At 44.6% G+C, this 25,740-nt stretch overlaps 1 protein-coding gene across 1 annotated transcript; it reads right to left on the reverse strand.

Moving 5' to 3' along the window:
• Window positions 1-15,682: 15,682 nt before the first annotated feature.
• Window positions 15,683-25,609, reverse strand: LOC124028635 (L-rhamnose-binding lectin CSL2-like; the record flags this gene model as incomplete). Its single annotated transcript, XM_046340648.1, has 7 exons — window positions 15,683-15,796; window positions 22,523-22,661; window positions 23,906-23,950; window positions 24,087-24,196; window positions 24,450-24,585; window positions 24,666-24,719; window positions 25,574-25,609. Coding segments are annotated over 7 exons (626 nt in total), but the record flags the coding sequence as incomplete, so codon positions are not given.
• Between the last annotated feature and the right edge of the window lie 131 nt (window positions 25,610-25,740).

The following is a 25,740-nucleotide window of genomic DNA, read 5'->3' on the forward strand; positions in this document are numbered from 1 at the left end:
TGCAGTGTGATATCCCAGGACAGTGTGATATCCCAGGACAGCGCTGCAGTGTGATATCCCAGGACAATGTGTTATCCTAGGACAGAGTGATATCCCAGGACAGCGCTGCAGTGTGATATCCCAGGACAGTGTGATATCCCAGGACAGTGTGATATCCCAGGACAGCTCTGCAGTGTGATATCCCAGGACAGTGTGATATCCCAGGACAGTGTGTTATCCCAGGACAGCACTGCAGTGTGATATCCCAGGACAGTGTGATATCCCAGGACAGCGCTGCAGTGTGATATCCCAGGACAGTGTGATATCCCAGGACAGCGCTGCAGTGTCCCAGGACAATATCAGAGTGATATCCAGGAGGACAGCGCTGCAGTGTGATATCCCAGGACAGTGTGTTATCCCAGGACAGTGTGATACAGGCTGCAGTGTGATATCCCAGGAGAGTGTGATATTCCAGGACAGAGCTGCAGTGTGATATCCCAGACCAGTGTGATATAACCCAGGACAGTGTGACAGCACTGCAGTGTGATATCCCAGGACAGTGTGATATCCCAGGACAGTGTGATATCCCAGGACAGCGCTGCAGTGTGATATCCCAGTGGACATCCCTCCAGTGTGATATCCCATCCAGTGTGATATCCCAGGACAGTGTGATATCCCAGGACAGTGTGATATCCAAGGACAGCGCTGCAGTGTGATATCCCAGGACAGTGTGATATAGCGCTGCAGTGTGATATCCCAGTCCAGTGTGATATCCCAGGACAGTGTGATATCCCAGGACACAGTGTGATATCCAGACAGTGTGATATCCCAGGACAGTGTGATATCCCCCAGTGGATATCCCAGACAGTGTGATATCCCAGGACAGAGTGCCAGGACAGCGCTGCAGTGTGATATCCCAGTGTGTGATATCCCAGGACAGCTCCAGTGTGATATCCCAGGACAGTGTGATATCCAGGACATATCCAGGACAGCGCTGCAGTGTGATATCCCAGGACAGTGTGATATCCCAGGCAGTGTGAGCAGGACAGTGTGATATCCCAGGACAGTGTGATATCCCAGGACATGTGTGTGATATCCCAGGACAGTGTGATATCCCAGGACAGTGTGATATCCCAGGACAGCGCTGCAGTGTGATATCCCAGGACAGTGTGTTATCCTAGGACAGTGTGATATCCCAGGACAGCGCTGCAGTGTGATATCCCAGGACAGTGTGATATCCCAGGACAGCGCCAGTGTGATATCCCAGGACAGTGTGATATCCCAGGACAGCGCTGCAGTATGATATCCCAGGACCCAGGACAGCGCTGCAGTGTGATATCCAGGACAGTGTGATATCCCCCAGTGTGATATCCCAGGACAGTGTGATATCCCAGGACAGCGCACAGTGTGATATCCCAGGACAGCGCTGTCCAGTGTGATATCCCAGGACAGTGTGATATCCCCAGTGTGATATCCCAGTCCAGTGTGATATCCAGTCCAGTGTGATATCCAGTGTGATATCCCAGGACAGTGTGATATCCCAGGACAGCGCTGCAGTGTGATATCCCAGTCCAGTGTGATATCCCAGTCCAGTGTGATATCCCCAGTGTGATATCCCAGGACAGTGTGATATCCCAGGACAGTGTGATATCCAGGACAGCAGTGTGATATCCCAGGACAGCGCTGCAGTGTGATATCCCAGTCCAGTGTGATATCCCAGGACAGTGTGATATCCCAGGACAGCGCTGCAGTGTGATATCCCAGTGTGACAGCTGCAGTGTGATATCCCAGTCCAGTGTGATATCCCAGGACAGTGTGATATCCCAGGACAGCGCTGCAGTGTGATATCCCCCAGTGTGATATCCATCCCAGGACAGTGTGATATCCCAGGACAGCGCTGCAGTGTGATATCCCTCCAGTGTGATATCCCAGGACAGTGTGATATCCCAGGACAGTGTGATATCCCAGGACAGCGCTGCAGTGTGATATGTCCAGTGTGATATCCCCAGGACAGTGTGATATTGCAGTGTGATATCCCAGTGTGACAGTGTGATATCCCAGGACAGTGTGATATCCCAGGACAGCGCTGCAGTGTGATATCCCAGTCCAGTGTGATATCCCAGTCCAGTGTGATATCCAGGACAGTGTGATATCCCAGGACAGCAGTGTGATATCCCAGTCCAGTGTGATATCCCCAGTGTGATATCAGTCCCAGTGCCAGTGTGATATCCCAGGACAGTGTGATATCCCAGGACAGTGCTGCAGTGTGATATATCCCAGTCCAGTGTGATATCTCAGTCCATTGTGATATCCCAGTTTGAATCCAGTGTGATATCCCAGTCCAGTGTGATATCCCAGTCCAGTGTGATATCCCAGTCCAGTGTGATATCCCAGTGTGATATCCCACAGTGTGATATCCCAGGACAGTGATAGGCGCTGCAGTGTGATATCCCAGTCCAGTGTGATATCCCAGTCCAGTGTGATATCCCAGTCCAGTGTGATATCCCAGTCCAGTGTGATATCCCAGGACAGTGTGATATCCCAGGACAGTGCTGCAGTGTGATATCCCAGTCCAGTGTGATATCCCAGTCCAGAGTGACATCCCAGGACAGTGTGATATCCCAGGACAGTGTGATATCCCAGGACAGTGTGATATCCCAGTCCAGTGTGATATCCCAGGACAGTGTGATATCCCAGGACAGTGTGATATCCCAGGACAGTGTGATATCCCAGGACAGTGTGATATCCCAGGACAGCGCTGCAGTGTGATATCCCAGTCCAGTGTGATATCCCAGTCCAGTGTGATATCCCAGTCCAGTGTGATATCCCAGGACAGTGTGATATCCCAGGACAGTGTGATATCCCAGGACAGTGTGATATCCCAGTCCAGTGTGATATCCCAGTCCAGTGTGATATCCCAGGACAGTGTGATATCCCAGGACAGCGCTGCAGTGTGATATCCCAGTCCAGTGTGATATCCCAGTCCAGTGTGATATCCCAGTCCAGTGTGATATCCCAGGACAGTGTGATATCCCAGGACAGTGTGATATCCATGGACAGTGTGATATCCCAGGACAGTGTGATATCCCAGTCCAGTGTGATATCCCAGGACAGTGTGATATCCCAGGACAGTGTGATATCCCAGGACAGTGTGATATCCCAGGACAGTGTGATATCCCAGTCCGAGCTGCAGCCAGGGCAGGGTGAGCTACCGCTGTCTCTGTTCTTTCAGTCAGCTCAGCATTTTCCTCCTCTGCCACAGCTGGTCAGGCCAAGCAGAAGGTCAGGGGTCAGACAGACGGACATTCCAAAGGCAACTCTCCCCTCAGAACAGCTGTGTTTCGGCCCCCAGACAATGACACAGTATGTGTTTTCAATATGGCTAAGGCGGTACCATGTACAATCTAGGGGTCAGGAATGCCATGCGGAGCCCTGAAGAGTAATCAATGTTATTCTTGAATGGTTCCATATGGACTAGAGGCCATAGTATAGCAACAAGAGAGGATCTGGTCCATTAGATCATAAGACACATGCTACTGTAGTAGTGAACCACCATTCTGTGTGTTAAAGAGTATTGATGTGGACTGTTTCTATTCCATAAGGCCATATGATACAGGCTACTCAGCTACTGATCTGCCATTCTCTACCCCATACATAGAGTAAAGAGTATTGATGTTGGCTGGCTGTAAGATACAGACTAGTACAACTGTGGCTTTGAGCAATTAGCCATCCTCTTGCTTCTCCTCCCAGGGGTTATAATTGCACAGCAAACCTCTCGCTGGAGCGCCACAGAAATCGAACCGCAGCGGCCTTCCGCCAATGATCAAAGCCTGAGCCCACATCTTACCAGTCCCCAATGAGAAGGAAAGAGATAACGAAGAGAGAAGAGAAGACAGAGTAAGGGAGGGAATCCACATAGTTCATCTCCCACCTCGACAGCACTGGCTGATTAACATATGAAGCACCTTTCTCTTTTTAATTCCCAGGACAGGAAACGGTTATCGCAGGATGCCCGGAGGGAGAGCAAAGACGAGAGAGGCCATAATCAAGATCCTTCAATATCCATCATTACACCCTGGTCACGGCTGTGGTCTTACCCATGTGAATACACACACTCTCTCACACGCTTGCACATGCACACGCACGCACACACGCACACACACACACACACACACGCACACGCGCACACGCACACACACACACACACACACACACACACACACACACACACACACACACACACACACACACACACACACACACACACACACACACACACACACACACACACACACACACACACACACACACACACACACACACACTTCTACCCCTGAATGGATTAGATGTTGTCTAATTTCATTTCTTTTTCAATAGGTCTTCTTTCTAGATGCTTCTAGGGTATGGTTGAGTTTCAGTGGCAGTCAGTGCCGTTTAAGATGAGGGAGGACAATTGTTTTTCTTATTTCTTTAACAGCATATTGGATGTCTGTCATTCGTATTCCATTCCCCCAGTTCAATGTTACAACGATAGGTTTAGGCCACTACTTGGTACTCAAATTTTCCCTATACCCATCATGACGTTGCTACAACCTAGCCTATAAAATAAAGTTTACAACGTAGGTGCACACAGGTCGAAAACATTTGAGGTGACAGACAGTACCACATGGACAGACCGTGACACATTCAATAGCCCCTTGTATCTAACTGATATAGGGTGTAATCATTAGTCCAACAGTTGCCAACGAGAGTTTCTATTGAACATATTCAGGTACGTTTGTCCCCGTTTTGTTCCGTTTGCTTCCGTTTAAGAAACATTTTTCAACAGTATTATCAGAATAAATACACTCCTGATCAAACGTAAACACAGTTCACTTTCATAGCAGCAACGTTGTTTTCCTTCTCGCGTCTATGCACTCTCCTTTTCCCTTCGCTTGTGGACTTCAATTCACAACACATCAGCTGTATGTAAACTAGGCAAAAAACCTTTCCAAGCCAAACCATATCATAACCGCTACACACAGCCTACATCGTTGTCACCAAATTAGCCAAAGTAACGTCATAGCTAATATAACTAATGTGTTAGTAAACCAACTTCAGTCATGCAGTAATGTTATAGTGTATAGTCAGTAAGGGGTTTAGCACTTACACCGGTGGGCCCCGATGGCAATACATTTGTAAAACCAAAAGCTTACCTTGACTTGGAAGATTTCTAGTGTTGGGTTGGATAGTCATAGCCAGCTAGCTAACATAGCATCTCTCTGTTTGAGCAGGGTGTTTCAGTAGGCTAAACTAGCTAGCTGCATTTTCTAGTTAAGTAAGTGAAACTGAAAGTGATTTAAAAAAATAAAATCTCTCCATCTCTCTCTTGCTTCACCTTTGTTTTGGAAGAAATACATTTGTTAAAAACTGTTCAACTATTGTCTTTCTCTTTGAGTCAACTACTCAACGAGCTAGCTGTAGCTTGTGCTTTCAGTATTAGATTAATACTCTGATCCTTTGATTTGGTGGACAACATGTCAGTTTTTTGTTTTTTTCCTTTATTTAACTAGGCAAGTCAGTTAAGAACAACTTCTTATTTTCAATGACGGCCTAGGAACAGTGGGTTAACTGCCTGTTCAGGGGCAGAATGACAGATTTGTACCTTGTCAGCTCGGGGTTTGAACTTGCAACCTTCCAGTTACTAGTTCAACACTCTAACCACTAGGCTACCCTGCCGCCCCAGTTCATGCTACAAGAGCGCTGATAGGTTAGAGGACGTCCTCCAGAAGTTGTCATAATTGCTCTGTTAGTCTATGGAAGATGGTGAGAACCATGAGCCTCCTAGGTTTTATATTGAAGTCAATGTACCCAGAGTAGGATGGAAGCTAGCTGTCCTCCCGCTACACCATGGTGCTACTCTACAGAGTGCTGTTGAGGCTATTGCAAAATAGTCTGTTTTAATCAATTATTTGGTGATGTGGTTATATTTAGTATAGTTTTATCGAAAAAGGATAACGTTTTTAATGTTTTACAATTTTTATGAAATTCACTGAGGAGTATGGTCCTCCCTTCCTCCTCTAAGGAGCCTCCACTGTTGAGTTGGACTTCAACAAAAGGTTTTGACATGTTAATGCTTTAGAATGCGGTGTGCATACAACATATGGTGGCGTTAGCCTGTGATCTGCAGGCTTGTGAATGAATCTATAGACAGAAGTTGTGGTTGTATCTATACAAGCATGGCTTTGATGGTTCAAACTAGAGTAGTGTTGGATCTGTACTAGAGTTGTGCAGTTTGCGAACGATTTGTTATTTTTACTGACTCGCAAGCCATGATTAGTTTTTCTAAATTAATTGTTTATTTTAGTAATTCATTTGACTTGCTGGCTGCAATGAGACCTGCTGTCACATCCTGACCATAGTTCCCTTTTTACGTCTCTGTTTTAGTTTGGTCAGGGCATGAGTTGGGGTGGGCATTCTGTTGTGTATTCTAGGTTTTGTATTTCTGTGTTTGGCCTGGTATGGTTCCCAATCAGAGGCGGCTGTCGATCGTTGTCTCTGATTAAGAACCATACTTAGGCAGCCTGTTTTCCCACTATTTATCCTTTTCCCACGTATTTATCATACGGTTCTGACTTGGTGTACATGGACCACTGTAAGAATGGCCCATGTTCTGAGTTCTGTCGCTGTACGTGTCAAAAGTGCTAAACAAATAGTTATATTGACTAACGTTATGTCCGTCCTAGCTCGATCATTTTGTTGTTTTGCTGCCAGACAAGGCTCCGCTGATAGCCAGGTATAGCAGTGGTAAGATGTTGGGACTGCTGTTGGAACAGCTTTATGTAGACCCTAACAGTTTGTGGGCACCGTTTGTCACAGTTATAGTACAATTCATGTATTGTTTAGTGTTGTCTTGTGTAGTGGCTTTGCTGGCATGCATCCCACTTTCTTTCTTTTTTTGCTCCACCAAGATTTACATACTAAAATCACCCCTGCTGAGGGAGTTCTGTTAACCTGAGCTGCGGTGCACCAGTCTATGGTCAGTGAGAAGGGAGGAACGCCATTCTCAAATAGAACAATAATCTGCACCGCTTGGTCATGTTGTCAACAAGGCGACATGGCGCATCATTCAGAAAAATATATTTCCATAAAATATATGTTTGCTTTGTCAAACTATTTTTCATTGGGAAGGCAGATCACTTTTGCATGTGATAACACAATCCTACCCATTACTTAATTTAGGCTACATCACTTTTGTTTTGAGCTAACTTCGCTCTAGGCTTTGACATGGCACTTGACAAACAGTGGAAACTCTTCTCACCAGGGTAAGCCATGCCAGATAATCGAATCCCCTCAGAAGTTGGATCCAAACAAAAATGAGTAGGTTTCTGTTTTCACATGCAAAAGTGATTGCTTTTGATTAAAACACTTGGTATGCCTTCCCAAAGAAAACTAGTTAGAAAATGCAAACATATTTTATGGCAAAGAGATGTATGTTTGTGAAACGATGCACCATGGTGCCTTGTTGAGAACATGACCGAGCTGCGCAGATTAGGCTACTGTTCAGTTTTTGCCCGTTCACGTCATGGGCCATAGACCTGTGCATCGCGACTCTCAGGTTAATAGAACTCCCTCCTTGAGCGGATGTTCGTGGGGCGGGAACACAGTTATAATTAGTACACTGCGAATTGACCGCAAGAATCCAAAACAGATATGGTACTTGACAAAAACAGAATAATTTCAAACCTAGATTACATTGGGATACTGTGAAGGCCCTGAATTTGTCTGAGCCGTCTCAGTCCTTCTCCTTCCAATAGGGCGCTTACCCTTTAATTTCCAATTAATTAGCCAGCATCAGCTGCGCATAAGTGGGGTTGTGATGGAGACGCGAATGAAGATGTGTTCCAGCCTCAATTCCGAAGCGTCTCTATTCCGTTTGTTTTTGTAGTATCTGGGATCTACATCTGTTTATATTAATTAATGTGCTGTTACTAAGCAGTAATGCATTACGGCAGTGTTACGTTACTACACCTAATAGGAAATGCACAATGCGCACTGGGGTGCTGGGAACTGTAGAGCACGAGGGGTTTTGACCAAACGAAAACTAACTGTACTCCCGTCACCTGCCTGGTCATTTCTCCACAACACAAATATCACAGTGGCGACCAGGTGATTAAACTACATAAACGGAAATTGCTTGAAGGGAAGAATGTTGCGTGAGTAATGAAACTCAAAATAATTATGTAATTCCTCAGTTATTTTTTATTTTCTTTCGCCAGTAGAGAAGGCTAAGCACTGCTAGTACAGTATTCAGGCGCTGTCAAGTAGCAAGACTATTGGAGTCCAGAATAGCGACACTGCCCTCTGGTGGTTAAATAAAAAAAACAGTCATTGAACCCATTGAAATGAGGCGGTCTCAGTGGAGAAATATTGTCAAGAAAAAAAAGAAGGAACGTAACACGGTGTGTACATTATTACAAATGAGTGCAGTGAATTAAGTAATTGCAGAAACTTCTGAAGTGAAGAATTAGATTAAAATTAAGGAATACAAGGAATAAGGAAACTGAACAATTAACTGTGAAAATGGCAACCATTGGTGGAGTACCAGAGTTTGAGGCTACGAAAGAGGATTTTGATTCCTATTTGGAGCGTTTTGAGCATTGGCTGGCTGCAAATTAAATCAAAGATGAAAAGAAAGCAGACATATTTCTCAGTGTTTTGGGTCCAACTGAGTATGGATTGCTGAAAGGTCTCATTGAACCAATGAAAGCAGTGGAGTTGAACTATGCAGAACTGACTGAAACTCTTTCAAGGTATTTCAAGCATAAGCCAATTCTCATTGCAGAACATTTCAGATATCACCAACGTCACCAGAGTCAAGGGGAAACCATGGCTGACTACATCCTTGCTTTAAAAAGTACATGTGAGTTTGCACGATTTCTTGATGATGCTCTCCGAGACAAGTTTGTATGTGGTCTCACAGGTGAAGCATATCACAGAAGGCTCCTGTCAGAGAAGGACCTGACCTTTAAGAAAGCCTGTGATATAGCACTTGGACTCGAGCTTGCCCACATGGATACTATTAAGCTATCGGGACATGCAGGGCGTCAGAAAGGTGTTCACAAGGTCAGTGATGCACATGGTGAAAAAAGCTCACAAAAGTCACACTTTTTTCAGTCCTGTCCTCAAGGTTACACAAGAACAAAGCAGCCCACATCTCAAAGGTCTAAGCCAAGTTGCTACAGATAATCATCAGCACAGTGAATGTAGATTCCAAAATGAAAAGTGCCACAATTGTGGAAAGGTTGGACATTTACAGAGAGTGTGTAAGGCCTCGAAACGCACAGCAAGAGTGCACAAAGTGTCAGACGCAGCAAAAGATGAAGGTACAACTGAAACAGTAGTGGAACTGTTCACAGTGTACACAGCTCAATAACTAAAATATGAAATCTATCTCAACATGGAGTTAGTGGGAAAACCAGTAAAAATGCAGCTGGACACCGGAGCGTCTGTATCTCTGGTTCCAGAGAGACTCTACAAAGAAAAACTGAAAGAGTGCCCTCTTCAGCCCGCGTCCCTCCACCTTTCTTCATACACTGGTGACACTATTCCTGTGTTAGGGCAGATCCAGGTACCAGTCCGGTATGAGGGGAAGGAGTGGACGCTACCGCTTGTCATTGTTAAAGGAGAAAAATCAGCCTTGCTAGGCAGAAACTGGCTACAAAAGATAAAGTTGAACTGGGGAGAAATCTTCAATCTGAGAAATGACAAACCAGTGAGTCAGGCTACACTCACTAACATGCTGGAGACGCACAAAGAACTTTTCAAAGATGGCTACGGTGAAATACAAGACTTCACAGCAAAAGTCAGAGTGCAAGAAGGAACCAAGACTATCTTTCACAAGCCACGTCCGGTTCGCTATGCTCTTAAGGAAGCAGTAGAGAAGGATCTGGACCGAAGAAGAATAACATAATCACGAAAGTAGCGAGGAGCGACTGGGCCGCTCCGATTGTTGTAGTTCCAAAGAAAGACAAGACCGTCAGAATGTGCGGTGACTACAAGGTCACAGTAAATCGCTGCATACTACCAGAGGAATATCCACTACCAAACACTGAAGATCTGTTTGCCACTCTAACTGGTGGGAAGGGTTTTCAGTAAGCTGGACCTGGCATTCGCTTATCAGCAACTGAAGCTGGATCCGAGTCAGAACAGTATCTGACCATCAATACACACAAGGGGCTATTCAGATTCAATCGCTTGGCCTATGGAATCTCAACAGCTCCAGCGATATTCCAACACACAATGGATCAGATCTTGGACGGTATAGACCATGTTGTGTGCTTCATGGACGACATCCTCGTGTCAGCACCAACCATTGGAGAGCACCTTGTAGTGCTGGACAAAGTGATGTCAAGACTGGAGAAATATGGAGTGAGAATGAAACGCAGCATGTGTGAGTTCCTCCAGGACTCAGTGGAGTATCTTGGATACAAGATTGATGCACAAGGCCTGCACCCAACCAACAGCAAGGTGGAAGCAATCGTAAACGCACCAGAACCTGTAGTGGCCAATCGGTTCAAACATGACACGACCAAGAAATTTGAATTCAATGATAGACTTTTAATACACCCGTATCATAAGCCGGAGAGCCCCACGGGACCCAACACCTCCAGAGCTCTCGCTCCCCCTTTTATCTCCCTCCATACATCATCAGTTCATCCCCTAATGCAAATACAGTTACATTCCAATCCGTGCGTCTTGTTTGTTCAGACCATTAACGCCCACATCTGCTTTCGGCAGATTACAAGACCCTTGCTGTTCCTGCACTTATTATCTAGGATCAGCAGACTGTGTCTCCTCAGTTTCTAGCGTGTCCAGCTATACTAAAAATAGTTTAAATTCCTCTATTTTACAGCCCTATGCTTTGGCTCTGTAATTAACTCTGTGTCCCTCTGCATGTGTCTTTCATCTCCTTTAGCTTTAGGGTGCCCAGCTGCCCTGTGATTGATGTCTGTAATCCATCAGTTGGTCATTTGGCTGACCCCGTCCTTAGACAACCTTTGATCTTTGTATGTCCAGCTAGCCTAAGCGTCTATGTGTCTGCATTTTTAGTGTCCCCTACCCCCATGGCCTTTAACTGCTTCCTATACAATAGAAAATGCATTTTACCAGAACAGGAATGAACCCATAAGTGTACCTTTCTCTTTTGTTATCAAATCATGTATATAATTCTCCCACACACCCACAAATATCTCAGAGCTGAGGTCATTTTTGGGGTTCCTGAACTATTACGGAAAGTTTGTGGCGAACTTGTCCACATAGTTGCATTCGCTTCACCAACTGCTGCAGGCCGATACAAAGTGGAATTGGTCCCCACAATGCGAAGAAGCATTCAGGACTTGCAAACAGCGTCTGCTAAAGAGCAAGTGGCTTGTACACTACAACACAGAGATGAAGCTGAGGCTCGCGTGTGATGCATCTCCATACGGAGTAGGAGCCGTCATCTCACATGTTCTACCGTCAGGTGAAGAACACCCTATTGCATTTGCATCACGGACTCTGTCACCAAGTGAGAAAAATTATGCTCAAATTGAGAAGGAAGCCCTGAGCATAATATTCGGAGTGAAGAAGTTTCACAAATACCTCTACGGAAGGAAGTTCCAACTGCTGACAGATCACAAGCCTCTGTTGGCCATCCTTGGACCAAAATCAGCTATACCAACCCTTGCTGCACTTCGAATGCAACATTGGGCTCGGATATTGTTAGCCTACGACTACGAGATTGAGTACAGACGATCCGGTGATCACGCAAATGCTGATGCACTATCGAGACTACCATGCAACAGTGACTCCGACAGTGAAGATGATAGAGCAGTCTTCCAGATCTCTCTCATTGATGAACTGCCCATATCTGCTTCTGACATAGCAGAGGAAACAAGGAAAGACCCAGTGCTTTCCGAAGTCTTGACTTAACATTAGGCGGTTGGCCAACCTTCGTAAATGACGATAACCTTCTTCCATTCATCGACGAGAAAGACCAGTTGTCCACTGATCAAGGGTGTGTTCTGTGGGGATCAAGGGTGGTGGTACCTCACAAATTCCAGAGGAGACTGCTATCTGACCTGCATGGGGGACATCCAGGGATCACTCGAATGAAAGCACTCACTCGCAGTTATCTGTGGTGGCCTGGACTAGCAGTAAGCAGTGCCGTAAGCAGTAATGCATTACGGCAGTGTTACGTTACTACACCTAATAGGAAATGCACATGCGCACTGGGGTGCCGGGAACTGTAGAGCACGAGGGGTTTTCCCTAAACGAAAACTAACTGTACTCCCGTCTCCTGCCTGGACATTTCTCCACAACACAAATATTACAGTTTTGTTGTATTTAAAAGTGTTCCTTCTAGTCTAATAACAGCAACTGTACCTTTGCCCTTGAAGTCCTGCGTCCACATGTATGTGTAGACTACCATCTTCTTTGGATGCCAGGTCCCGGTAAATTCTTAATAGCGCAAAGAATTGAACATTGTCTATCCTCTTCTGTTCATGTCGCTGGGTTGGACAGTGAGGTAGCGACAGATGCTACAGTAACTCAGGTCTCAGTGTGTGGAGACTTGCTGGTCTGGACCCATTTCATGTACCAGAATGATGCTATGGGTGAAGAGATTCTCACCTTAACAGTAAAGGCTGCAGGCTCTACCAACAAAATACACTCTGATACCCTGCAAACCATGATCCATTCTGTATCTCACACACGGAGTCAAACGTAAATGGTTGCTGTTCCTACAAAGACCTGTACATTGCTAAACATGACCCGATAGCCAGCGAAGTATGACAAGTAGGGGGGGGGCTCATTTTGAAAGTGTGCTGCTTATTTGACTGTTACAGATGGAGCAGACCATCACTGACAAGCTTCTAAACTACCAGCCCCTCGTATCACACTTGGACATAAGTTAGTGGTACTGATATTTGGTAGTCTGGGCCACATATAGACTTGACAGCGAGTGCGAGCAAGGAGGCATACCAACCTGACTCAGTTACACTAGCTCTGTCAGGAGGAATGGGCCAAAATTTACCTAACTTTTGTGGGAAACTTGTGGAAGGCAACCTGAAATGTTTGACCCAAGTTGAAACCTGTTATGGCAAGGGAACTCCACCCCCCCATTCAGCTGAAAAGGTGGCGCAGGGAATTCAAAAATATTCTTTAGCATTTTCCTCAAATTTGCTTTGTTAAAATCCCCAGTTACGATAAATGTGGCCTCAGGATATGTGGTTTCCAGTTTGCATAAAGTCCAGTGAAGTTCTTTGAGGGCCGTCGTGGTATCGGCTTGAGGGGGAATATAGACTGCTGTGACTACAACCAAAGAGAATTCTCTTGTGAGATAATACTGTCGGCACTTGATTGTGAGTTATTCTTGGTCGGGTAAACAAAAGGACTTGAGTTCACAATCACACCATGAGTAGTTAATTATGAAACATACACCCCCGCCCTTCTTCCCAGAGCGATATTTATTCCTGTCTGCGAGATGAACTGAGAACCCGACTGACTGTACGGACAGTATATCCCGAGAGAGCCATGTTTCCGTGAAACAGAGTATGTTACAATCCCTGATATCTCTGGAAGGAAATCCTCACCCTGAGCTCATCAAATTTATTATCCAGAAACTGAACATTAGCGAGTAATATACTCGGAAGCAATGGGTCGTGTGCTTGCCTCCTGAGTCAGACTAGACGTCCACTGCGAGTACCTCTCCTCCGCGGCGGTGTTTTGAGTCAGCCTCTGGAATCAGTTCAAATGCCCTGGGAGGTACAAACAAAGGATCTGATTCAGGTAGGTCATATTCCTGGTCGTAATGCTGGTGAGTTACCATTGCACTGATATCCAAAAGTTCTTCCCAGCTGTATATAATAACACACATTTTCTGGGCTAATAATTTAAGAAATAAAGTTTCCTAAGAGCTAGAAGCACGGCAGCGGCATTTTATCTGCGCATCTAATGTTCTTGGTATTTCCTTTTGTGAGTTGGGGATGCATGAAGTGATGTTTGCCTTTTTACATTGAATAATTTACCGTCCAACATTCCTGTGTTTTGGCTTTGTAAGTATAGCCCAGGTTTGTGGAGGGAAACCTTTCTATTCAAGCAGACTCGTCTGTCTCATGAAGAGCTGTGAATAGAAGTGACTGTTTGCACTATCCTCCAAGTTATGTGGGAGTCAATTTGAATATTTAACTTTGGCCTGATTTTGACTACATTCTGATCTAAAGTGTGATGTTATGTCTACTGTAAATATGAGCACTGCTTTTGCAACTGTACCTTTGCCCTTGAAGTCCTGCATCCACGTGTATGTGTAGACTACCATCTTCTTTGGACACCAGGTCCCGGTAAATTCTTAATGGACAACTGGAAAGAGAATGTGGTAAGTTGAAGTTGAACATTTTCTTCCTCTTCTGTTCATGCTGCTGGTTTGAACAGTGACTACAATAACTCAGGTCTGTGTACAGTTCCTTCAGAGAGCATTCATACACTGATTTATTCCACACTGTTACAACCTGAATTAAAATCTTACCCATCTATATTTTCAATAATAGTATTGAACAGAAATTAATTTACATAAGTATTCACAGCTGTAGTCGCTGCCAAAGGTGATTCTAAGAGCTTTGCCAACCTAGACCGTACAATATCTGCACGCTTAAATTCTTCAAGCTCTAAGTTGATCATAGCTAGACAGCCATTTAAGTCAACTTGGCCACTTGAACATTCAACGTCATCTTGGTAAGCAACTCATGTATATTTGGCCTCGTTTTAGGTTATTGTGCTGCTGGAAGTTGAGTCTTCCAGTGTCTGTTGGAAAGCAGACAACCAGATTTTCCTCTAGGATTATACATGTGCTTCGCACTATGCCTTTTTTATTATTATTTATTTTCTCTTCAAAAACTTGTCCTTGCCGATGACAAGCAAACACACATGCTTCAGCCACCACCACGCTTGATAATATGAAGACTGGTATGCAGTCATTTTGTGTTTGCCCCCAACAAAACACTTCGTGTTCGGGATATTAAATGAACTTCTTTGCTGCATTATGTGGTATTGCTAATATGGGCAGCATAGCTGTATGCAGACGAATGTGCTTTTTGTAGCCTTAATGGTCCATGTATCCAAGACCTTCAAATTCTTCTTGGTGTGATGTAATTTGTGGATTAAAATAAAGACTAAATTATGTCAGTGGACATGTTTCATAATATTGAACAAAGGACACCAAGTCTATGCTGCTTAGTTTAATTCAGATCAAACAGCACAGTTCAGAAGATCAACATTGTTTTGAATACTTTAGTACACAAAGTGCACTAAGTATTATGGTAACAATGTTATTTGAAATAAAGCTCATTTTTTGGGGTTAATGTTTTATTTCTCCATTCATCCTCTTGACCGTGCCTTGCTGCAGCACCAGGGATAAGGATCCAGAGGGGCCTCTTTTCAAAACATGTTACTACACACAAATTATGCCTATGACCAAATACACAATTAATAATGTGATTTACAGATTTTACACTCAATTGAGATTTCAGAAAGAGGCGAGAAGACCGGAAAGAAAGACATCCTCCCAATGAAGAGGAAGATATCCAAGAAGTCTCTGGTCTTTGTTCCTCAGAAGATTGCCTGCAAAACAAAAATGGTCAACCCCAGCATTCTACTCCCCAGTTGTGTGAGTGCATTAGTGCGTGTGCCTCACGTTTAGCCACAGGTGTAAGCCACATCCAGGTACTTGTAGGTTCCTACACAGGGATCTCCATACAGAGAGTTGGACGCCGGGACGTCACACTGGCTCTTCCCATTACACCTGTGTCAACGACAGGTCCAGGTTAACACTACCGTTCAGGTTAACACTACCGTCCAGGTTAACACTACCGTCCAGGTTAACACTACCGTCCAGGTTAACACTAGTCATGTTTCTACAGTCCAGGTTAACACTAGTCATGTTTCTACAGTCCAGGTTAACACTAGTCATGTTTCTACAGTCCAGGTTAACACTAGTCATGTTTCTACAGTCCAGGTTAACACTAGTCATGGTTCTACAGTCCAGGTTAACACTAGTCATGTTTCTACAGTCCAGGTTAACACTAGTCATGGTTCTACAGTCCAGGTTAACACTAGTCATGGTTCTACAGTCCAGGTTAACACTAGTCATGTTTCTACAGTCCAGGTTAACACTAGTCATGTTTCTACAGTCCAGGTTAACACTAGTCATGGTTCTACAGTCCAGGTTAACACTAGTCATGGTTCTACAGTCCAGGTTAACACTAGTCATGTTTCTACAGTCCAGGTTAACACTAGTCATGGTTCTACAGTCCAGGTTAACACTAGTCATGGTTCTACAGTCCAGGTTAACACTAGTCATGTTTCTACAGTCCAGGTTAACACTAGTCATGTTTCTACAGTCCAGGTTAACACTAGTCATGTTTCTACAGTCCAGGTTAACACTAGTCATGTTTCTACAGTCCAGGTTAACACTAGTCATGTTTCTACAGTCCAGGTTAACACTACAGTCATGTTTCTACAGTCCAGGTTAACACTACAGTCATGTTTCTACAGTCCAGGTTAACACTAGTCATGTTTCTACAGTCCAGGTAGTCATGTTTCTACAGTCCAGGTTAACACTAGTCATGTTTCTACAGTCCAGGTTAACACTACAGTCATGTTTCTACAGTCCAGGTTAACACTACAGTCATGTTTCTACAGTCCAGGTTAACAAGTCATGGTTCTACAGTCCAGGTTAACACTAGTCATGGTTCTACAGTCCAGGTTAACACTAGTCATGTTTCTACAGTCCAGGTTAACACAAGTCATGTTTCTACAGTCCAGGTTAACACTAGTCATGGTTCTACAGTCCAGGTTAACACTAGTCATGTTTCTACAGTCCAGGTTAACACAAGTCAACAGTCCAGGTTAACACTAGTCATGGTTCTACAGTCCAGGTTAACACTACAGTCATGGTTCTACAGTCCAGGTTAACACTACAGTCATGGTTCTACAGTCCAGGTTAACACTACAGTCATGGTTCTACAGTCCAGGTGAACACTACAGTCATGGTTCTACAGTCCAGGTTAACACTACAGTCATGGTTCTACAGTCCAGGTTAACACTACAGTCATGGTTCTACAGTCCAGGTTAACACTAGTCATGGTTCTACAGTCCAGGTTAACACTACAGTCATGTTTCTACAGTCCAGGTTAACACTACAGTCATGTTTCTACAGTCCAGGTTAACACTACAGTCATGTTTCTACAGTCCAGGTTAACACTACAGTCATGTTTCTACAGTCCAGGTTAACACTAGTCATGGTTCTACAGTCCAGGTTAACACTAGTCATGGTTCTACAGTCCAGGTTAACACTAGTCATGGTTCTACAGTCCAGGTTAACACTAGTCATGTTTCTACAGTCCAGGTTAACACTAGTCATGTTTCTACAGTCCAGGTTAACACTACAGTCATGGTTCCTCATCCAGGTTAACACAAGTCATGTTTCCACAGTCCAGGTTAACACTAGTCATGGTTCTACAGTCCAGGTTAACACTAGTCATGGTTCTACAGTCCAGGTTAACACTAGAGTCATGGTTCTACAGTCCAGGTTAACACTAGAGTCATGTTTCTACAGTCCAGGTTAACACTACAGTCATGTTTCTACAGTCCAGGTTAACACTACAGTCATGTTTCTACAGTCCAGGTTAACACTAGTCATGGTTCTACAGTCCAGGTTAACACTAGTCATGGTTCTACAGTCCAGGTTAACACTAGTCATGTTTCTACAGTCCAGGTTAACACTAGTCATGGTTCTACAGTCCAGGTTAACACTAGTCATGGTTCTACAGTCCAGGTTAACACTAGTCATGTTTCTACAGTCCAGGTTAACACTACAGTCATGGTTCTACAGTCCAGGTTAACACTACAGTCATGGTTCTACAGTCCAGGTTAACACTACAGTCATGGTTCTACAGTCCAGGTTAACACTACAGTCATGGTTCTACAGTCCAGGTTAACACTACAGTCATGTTTCTACAGTCCAGGTTAACACTAGTCATGGTTCTACAGTCCAGGTTAACACTAGTCATGTTTCTACAGTCCAGGTTAACACTACAGTCATGTTTCTACAGTCCAGGTTAACACTAGTCATGGTTCTACAGTCCAGGTTAACACTACAGTCATGGTTCTACAGTCCAGGTTAACACTACAGTCATGGTTCTACAGTCCAGGTTAACACTACAGTCATGGTTCTACAGTCCAGGTTAACACTACAGTCATGGTTCTACAGTCCAGGTTAACACTACAGTCATGTTTCTACAGTCCAGGTTAACACTAGTCATGGTTCTACAGTCCAGGTTAACACTAGTCATGGTTCTACAGTCCAGGTTAACACTAGTCATGTTTCTACAGTCCAGGTTAACACTACAGTCATGGTTCTACAGTCCAGGTTAACACTACAGTCATGTTTCTACAGTCCAGGTTAACACTACAGTCATGTTTCTACAGTCCAGGTTAACACTAGTCATGGTTCTACAGTCCAGGTTAACACTAGTCATGTTTCTACAGTCCAGGTTAACACTACAGTCATGTTTCTACAGTCCAGGTTAACACTAGTCATGGTTCTACAGTCCAGGTTAACACTACAGTCATGGTTCTACAGTCCAGGTTAACACTACAGTCATGTTTCTACAGTCCAGGTTAACACTAGTCATGGTTCTACAGTCCAGGTTAACACTAGTCATGGTTCTACAGTCCAGGTTAACACTAGTCATGTTTCTACAGTCCAGGTTAACACAAGTCATGTTTCTACAGTCCAGGTTAACACTAGTCATGGTTCTACAGTCCAGGTTAACACTACAGTCATGGTTCTACAGTCCAGGTTAACACTACAGTCATGGTTCTACAGTCCAGGTTAACACTACAGTCATGGTTCTACAGTCCAGGTTAACACTACAGTCATGGTTCTACAGTCCAGGTTAACACTACAGTCATGGTTCTACAGTCCAGGTTAACACTACAGTCATGTTTCTACAGTCCAGGTTAACACTAGTCATGGTTCTACAGTCCAGGTTAACACTAGTCATGGTTCTACAGTCCAGGTTAACACTAGTCATGTTTCTACAGTCCAGGTTAACACTACAGTCATGGTTCTACAGTCCAGGTTAACACTACAGTCATGTTTCTACAGTCCAGGTTAACACGACAGTCATGTTTCTACAGTCCAGGTTAACACTAGTCATGGTTCTACAGTCCAGGTTAACACTAGTCATGGTTCTACAGTCCAGGTTAACACTAGTCATGGTTCTACAGTCCAGGTTAACACTAGTCATGGTTCTACAGTCCAGGTTAACACTAGTCATGGTTCTACAGTCCAGGTTAACACTACAGTCATGGTTCTACAGTCCAGGTTAACACTACAGTCATGGTTCTACAGTCCAGGTTAACACTACAGTCATGGTTCTACAGTCCAGGTTAACACTACAGTCATGGTTCTACAGTCCAGGTTAACACTACAGTCATGGTTCTACAGTCCAGGTTAACACTAGTCATGGTTCTACAGTCCAGGTTAACACTAGTCATGGTTCTACAGTCCAGGTTAACACTAGTCATGGTTCTACAGTCCAGGTTAACACTAGTCATGTTTCTACAGTCCAGGTTAACACTACAGTCATGGTTCCTCAGTCCAGGTTAACACAAGTCATGTTTCCACAGTCCAGGTTAACACTAGTCATGGTTCTACAGTCCAGGTTAACACTAGTCATGGTTCTACAGTCCAGGTTAACACTAGAGTCATGGTTCTACAGTCCAGGTTAACACTAGAGTCATGTTTCTACAGTCCAGGTTAACACTACAGTCATGTTTCTACAGTCCAGGTTAACACTACAGTCATGTTTCTACAGTCCAGGTTAACACTAGTCATGGTTCTACAGTCCAGGTTAACACTAGTCATGGTTCTACAGTCCAGGTTAACACTAGTCATGGTTCTACAGTCCAGGTTAACACTAGTCATGGTTCTACAGTCCAGGTTAACACTAGTCATGGTTCTACAGTCCAGGTTAACACTAGTCATGTTTCTACAGTCCAGGTTAACACTACAGTCATGGTTCTACAGTCCAGGTTAACACTACAGTCATGGTTCTACAGTCCAGGTTAACACTACAGTCATGGTTCTACAGTCCAGGTTAACACTACAGTCATGGTTCTACAGTCCAGGTTAACACTACAGTCATGTTTCTACAGTCCAGGTTAACACTAGTCATGGTTCTACAGTCCAGGTTAACACTAGTCATGTTTCTACAGTCCAGGTTAACACTACAGTCATGTTTCTACAGTCCAGGTTAACACTAGTCATGGTTCTACAGTCCAGGTTAACACTACAGTCATGGTTCTACAGTCCAGGTTAACACTACAGTCATGGTTCTACAGTCCAGGTTAACACTACAGTCATGGTTCTACAGTCCAGGTTAACACTACAGTCATGGTTCTACAGTCCAGGTTAACACTACAGTCATGTTTCTACAGTCCAGGTTAACACTAGTCATGGTTCTACAGTCCAGGTTAACACTAGTCATGGTTCTACAGTCCAGGTTAACACTAGTCATGTTTCTACAGTCCAGGTTAACACTACAGTCATGGTTCTACAGTCCAGGTTAACACTACAGTCATGGTTCTACAGTCCAGGTTAACACTACAGTCATGTTTCTACAGTCCAGGTTAACACTAGTCATGGTTCTACAGTCCAGGTTAACACTAGTCATGTTTCTACAGTCCAGGTTAACACTACAGTCATGTTTCTACAGTCCAGGTTAACACTAGTCATGGTTCTACAGTCCAGGTTAACACTACAGTCATGGTTCTACAGTCCAGGTTAACACTACAGTCATGTTTCTACAGTCCAGGTTAACACTAGTCATGGTTCTACAGTCCAGGTTAACACTAGTCATGGTTCTACAGTCCAGGTTAACACTAGTCATGTTTCTACAGTCCAGGTTAACACAAGTCATGTTTCTACAGTCCAGGTTAACACTAGTCATGGTTCTACAGTCCAGGTTAACACTACAGTCATGGTTCTACAGTCCAGGTTAACACTACAGTCATGGTTCTACAGTCCAGGTTAACACTACAGTCATGGTTCTACAGTCCAGGTTAACACTACAGTCATGGTTCTACAGTCCAGGTTAACACTACAGTCATGGTTCTACAGTCCAGGTTAACACTACAGTCATGTTTCTACAGTCCAGGTTAACACTAGTCATGGTTCTACAGTCCAGGTTAACACTAGTCATGGTTCTACAGTCCAGGTTAACACTAGTCATGTTTCTACAGTCCAGGTTAACACTACAGTCATGGTTCTACAGTCCAGGTTAACACTACAGTCATGTTTCTACAGTCCAGGTTAACACGACAGTCATGTTTCTACAGTCCAGGTTAACACTAGTCATGGTTCTACAGTCCAGGTTAACACTAGTCATGGTTCTACAGTCCAGGTTAACACTAGTCATGGTTCTACAGTCCAGGTTAACACTAGTCATGGTTCTACAGTCCAGGTTAACACTAGTCATGGTTCTACAGTCCAGGTTAACACTACAGTCATGGTTCTACAGTCCAGGTTAACACTACAGTCATGGTTCTACAGTCCAGGTTAACACTACAGTCATGGTTCTACAGTCCAGGTTAACACTACAGTCATGGTTCTACAGTCCAGGTTAACACTACAGTCATGGTTCTACAGTCCAGGTTAACACTACAGTCATGTTTCTACAGTCCAGGTTAACACTAGTCATGGTTCTACAGTCCAGGTTAACACTACAGTCATGTTTCTACAGTCCAGGTTAACACTAGTCATGTTTCTACAGTCCAGGTTAACACTAGTCATGGTTCTACAGTCCAGGTTAACACTAGTCATGGTTCTACAGTCCAGGTTAACACTAGTCATGTTTCTACAGTCCAGGTTAACACTACAGTCATGGTTCTACAGTCCAGGTTAACACTACAGTCATGTTTCTACAGTCCAGGTTAACACTAGTCATGGTTCTACAGTCCAGGTTAACACTAGTCATGGTTCTACAGTCCAGGTTAACAATAGTCATGTTTCTACAGTCCAGGTTAACACTACAGTCATGGTTCTTCAGTCCAGGTTAACACTACAGTCATGGTTCTACAGTCCAGGTTAACACTAGTCATGGTTCTACAGTCCAGGTTAACACTAGTCATGGTTCTACAGTCCAGGTTAACACTAGTCATGGTTCTACAGTCCAGGTTAACACTAGTCATGGTTCTACAGTCCAGGTTAACACTACAGTCATGGTTCTACAGTCCAGGTTAACACTAGTCATGTTTCTACAGTCCAAGTTAACACTAGTCATTGTTCTACAGTCCAGGTTAACACTACAGTCATTGTTCTACAGTCCAGGTTAACACTACAGTCATGTTTCTACAGTCCAGGTTAACACTACAGTCATGTTTCTACAGTCCAGGTTAACACTACAGTCATGCATTTCTACAGGTAGAAGTTGACACTACAGTACACTGCAGGTTTAAGTACCTCTTTGCTACCTTACTGGTGGTTATGGATTGGCTCAGGCAGTTGGTGTTGGCTAGTTGGTTAGCGGGCCGATTAAAGGAACACACTAGCTGGTCACGGCGGCCATAGTTGGCACTGTGGATCTGGATCGTACCTTCATCTGAGGGAAAGGAGGAAGGAGAAAGGGGGATAAGGTAAGGCTGGATGTCTTTGGTGTACAAGTGATGGTAATAAACAGTGTATAATACTGCTCTACGATATCATCATATGAGATGTGACTACACTGTACAGCAGTGTTGACCAGCTTACAACATTCTTATAGAGCAGCATACTACCCTGCCACTGCTGGATTGCTTCTGAAACTAAGCAGGGTTGGTCCTGTTGAGTCCCTGGATGTGTGACCAGATGCTGCTGTAGGTGGTGTTGAAGTGCCAGTAGGAGGCACCTTTTGCTCTGGTCTAAAAAAAGATCCCATAGCCCTGTGTAGGGTGCAGTCTTTCTGATGGGACGTTAAACGGGTGTCCTGACTCTCTGGTCACTAAAGAGCCCATGGCACATATCGTAAGAGTAGGGGTGTTAACCCCGGTGTCGTGGCTAAATTCCCAAATCTGGCTCTCATACCATCATGGTCACCTAATCATCCCCAGCTTACAATTGGCTCATTCATCGTCCTCTCCCCTGTAACTATTCCCCATGTCATTGCTGTAAATGAGAATGTATTCAGTCAACTTACTTGGTAAAATAATGTATAAAAATAGAGCCTCACCACATTCTCGCAGGGCCTCGGAGCCTCACCACATTCTCGCAGGGCCTCGGAGCCTCACCACATTCTCGCAGGGCCTCGGAGCCTCACCACATTCTCGCAGGGCCTCGGAGCCTCACCACATTCTCGCAGGGCCTCGGAGCCTCACCACATTCTCGCAGGGCCTCGGAGCCTCACCACATTCTCGCAGGGCCTCGGAGCCTCACCACATTCTCGCAGGGCCTCGGAGCCTCACCACATTCTCGCAGGGCCTCGGAGCCTCACCACATTCTCGCAGGGCCTCGGAGCCTCACCACATTCTCGCAGGGCCTCGGAGCCTCACCACATTCTAGCAGGGCCTCGGAGCCTCACCACATTCTAGCAGGGCCTCGGAGCCTCACCACATTCTAGCAGGGCCTCGGAGCCTCACCACATTCTAGCAGGGCCTCGGAGCCTCACCACATTCTAGTAGGGCCTCGGAGCCTCACCACATTCTAGTAGGGCCTCGGAGCCTCACCACATTCTCGCAGGGCCTCGGAGCCTCACCACATTCTAGTAGGGCCTCGGAGCCTCACCACATTCTAGTAGGGCCTCGGAGCCTCACCACATTCTAGTAGGGCCTCGGAGCCTCACCACATTCTAGTAGGACATCGGAGCCTCACCACATTCTAGTAGGGCATCAGAGCCTTCACACGTGATGCTGCGTGCTGCCAAGACAAACAAACAGGAATTACACACCACACTGGCCACTGCTGGGTAGACATAAATAAAATACATACATTTTCATAGCAGACATTAGCCTGGTTTAGTATTTTGTATTTATATACATAGAAACAGACTGACTTGCTGGGAGGCAGGTGTAGGTGGTATCCAGGTATTTGTAGATTCCAACACAGGGGTCAGAAGTACGGAAGACTTCAGTGTTCACTTCACACACCCGTTTCCCATTGCACCTGGGGGATATCAGGAGGTAAGATGAGCTATGGCTGGGATTTAATCAAACGTGGTGTCAACAAGCATGCAGCGCTTGACATTTAAAGAAACATTTGCAGTGTTTACTGTGAACATCAGGAAAATTGGCTTTAAAACGGCACATTGATACTGCAATGTGCTTTTCAACAACGAGCCTATGAATCCTACTGACTGAGTAGCTGTGTGAGAGGACCTCCAGGGTGCCCGTCTTTATCAAATAAATACTGACTGTACCTGTGTGAGAGGACCTCCAGTGTGCCTGTCTGTGAACACTGTGTGTTGGTCAGCTGGTTGGCAGGTCGTCCTTCTTTGCAGGTGGTTCCGTCAGTCCTTCCATACAGAGCTCTCTCAATGAAGATCACTCCAGAATCTAGCAGGGCAAGAAAAACAATGTAAAGAAACAGACAGCACTATGGAGAAACCATCAGGATAGAATGTGTGTGTTCTTACCACAGATCAGGAACTGGACGTTTTCTCCATTGTCACAGGTGACCACTCTCGTCGCTGAGTGAGAAACAATCACATACACACTGAACAAAAAATAAAACGCAACAAATGCGTTGGTCCCATGTTTCATGAGCAGAAATAAAAAATGCCAGACGTGTTCCATATGCAAAACAGCTTATTTCTCTTAAATGTTTTACAAATTTGTTTACATCCCTTTTAGTAAGCATTTCTCCTTTGCCAAGATATTCCAGCCACCTGATTAAACAGCATGCTCATTACACAGGTACACATACTGGGAACAATAAAATGTGCAGTTTTGTCACAAGACAATACCACAAATGTCTCAAGTTGAGGGAGCGTGCAATTGGCATGAATGTCTGCCATAGCGGTCGCCACAGAATTTCATGTTAATTTGTCTACCATAAGCAGCCGCCAACGCTGTTTTAGAGAATTTGGCAATATGTCCAACCGGCCTCACAAACGCAAACCACGTGTACCACCAATTCGGAACGACCACATCCAGCTTCTTCACCTTTGAGATTGTCGGATATGCCCTCCGACGAAACATCACCTGCAAAGCGTCAATACAGAACTAAGATCAAATCGTACTACACCGGCTCCGACTCCCGTAGGATGTAGAAGGGCTTGCAAATATTTACAGACTACAAAGGGAAGCACAGCCAAGAACTGCCCAGTGACAAGCCTACCAGTTGAGCTAAATTACTTCTATGCTCGCGTCGAGGAAAGTAACACTGAAACATGCACACCAAGACAGTCAGACTAAAAAGACTTGGCATGGGTCCTCAGATCCTCAAAGGGATCTACATTTGCACCATCGAGAGCACTGTGACGGGTTGCATAACTGCCTGGTAAAAAGAAAATGATGCGCTCACACACAATCACCAACGTACCTGCAGCTGGTAGTGTACAGCAAACTGCAGCCAGCACTGAAACACATCACACAGCTAGTTCAGCTTTTCTAACCTTGGTCAGTCTCATCGCAATTCTTTACAGAAGAGTAGTGTACAGCATATACAGTAAGTATATAAATCATGTACATTATACAGTATGGTACTAT

This window comes from Oncorhynchus gorbuscha, unplaced genomic scaffold, assembly GCF_021184085.1.
Source record: "Oncorhynchus gorbuscha isolate QuinsamMale2020 ecotype Even-year unplaced genomic scaffold, OgorEven_v1.0 Un_scaffold_4552, whole genome shotgun sequence".
In the NCBI taxonomy this organism is placed as follows: Eukaryota; Metazoa; Chordata; class Actinopteri; order Salmoniformes; family Salmonidae; genus Oncorhynchus; species Oncorhynchus gorbuscha.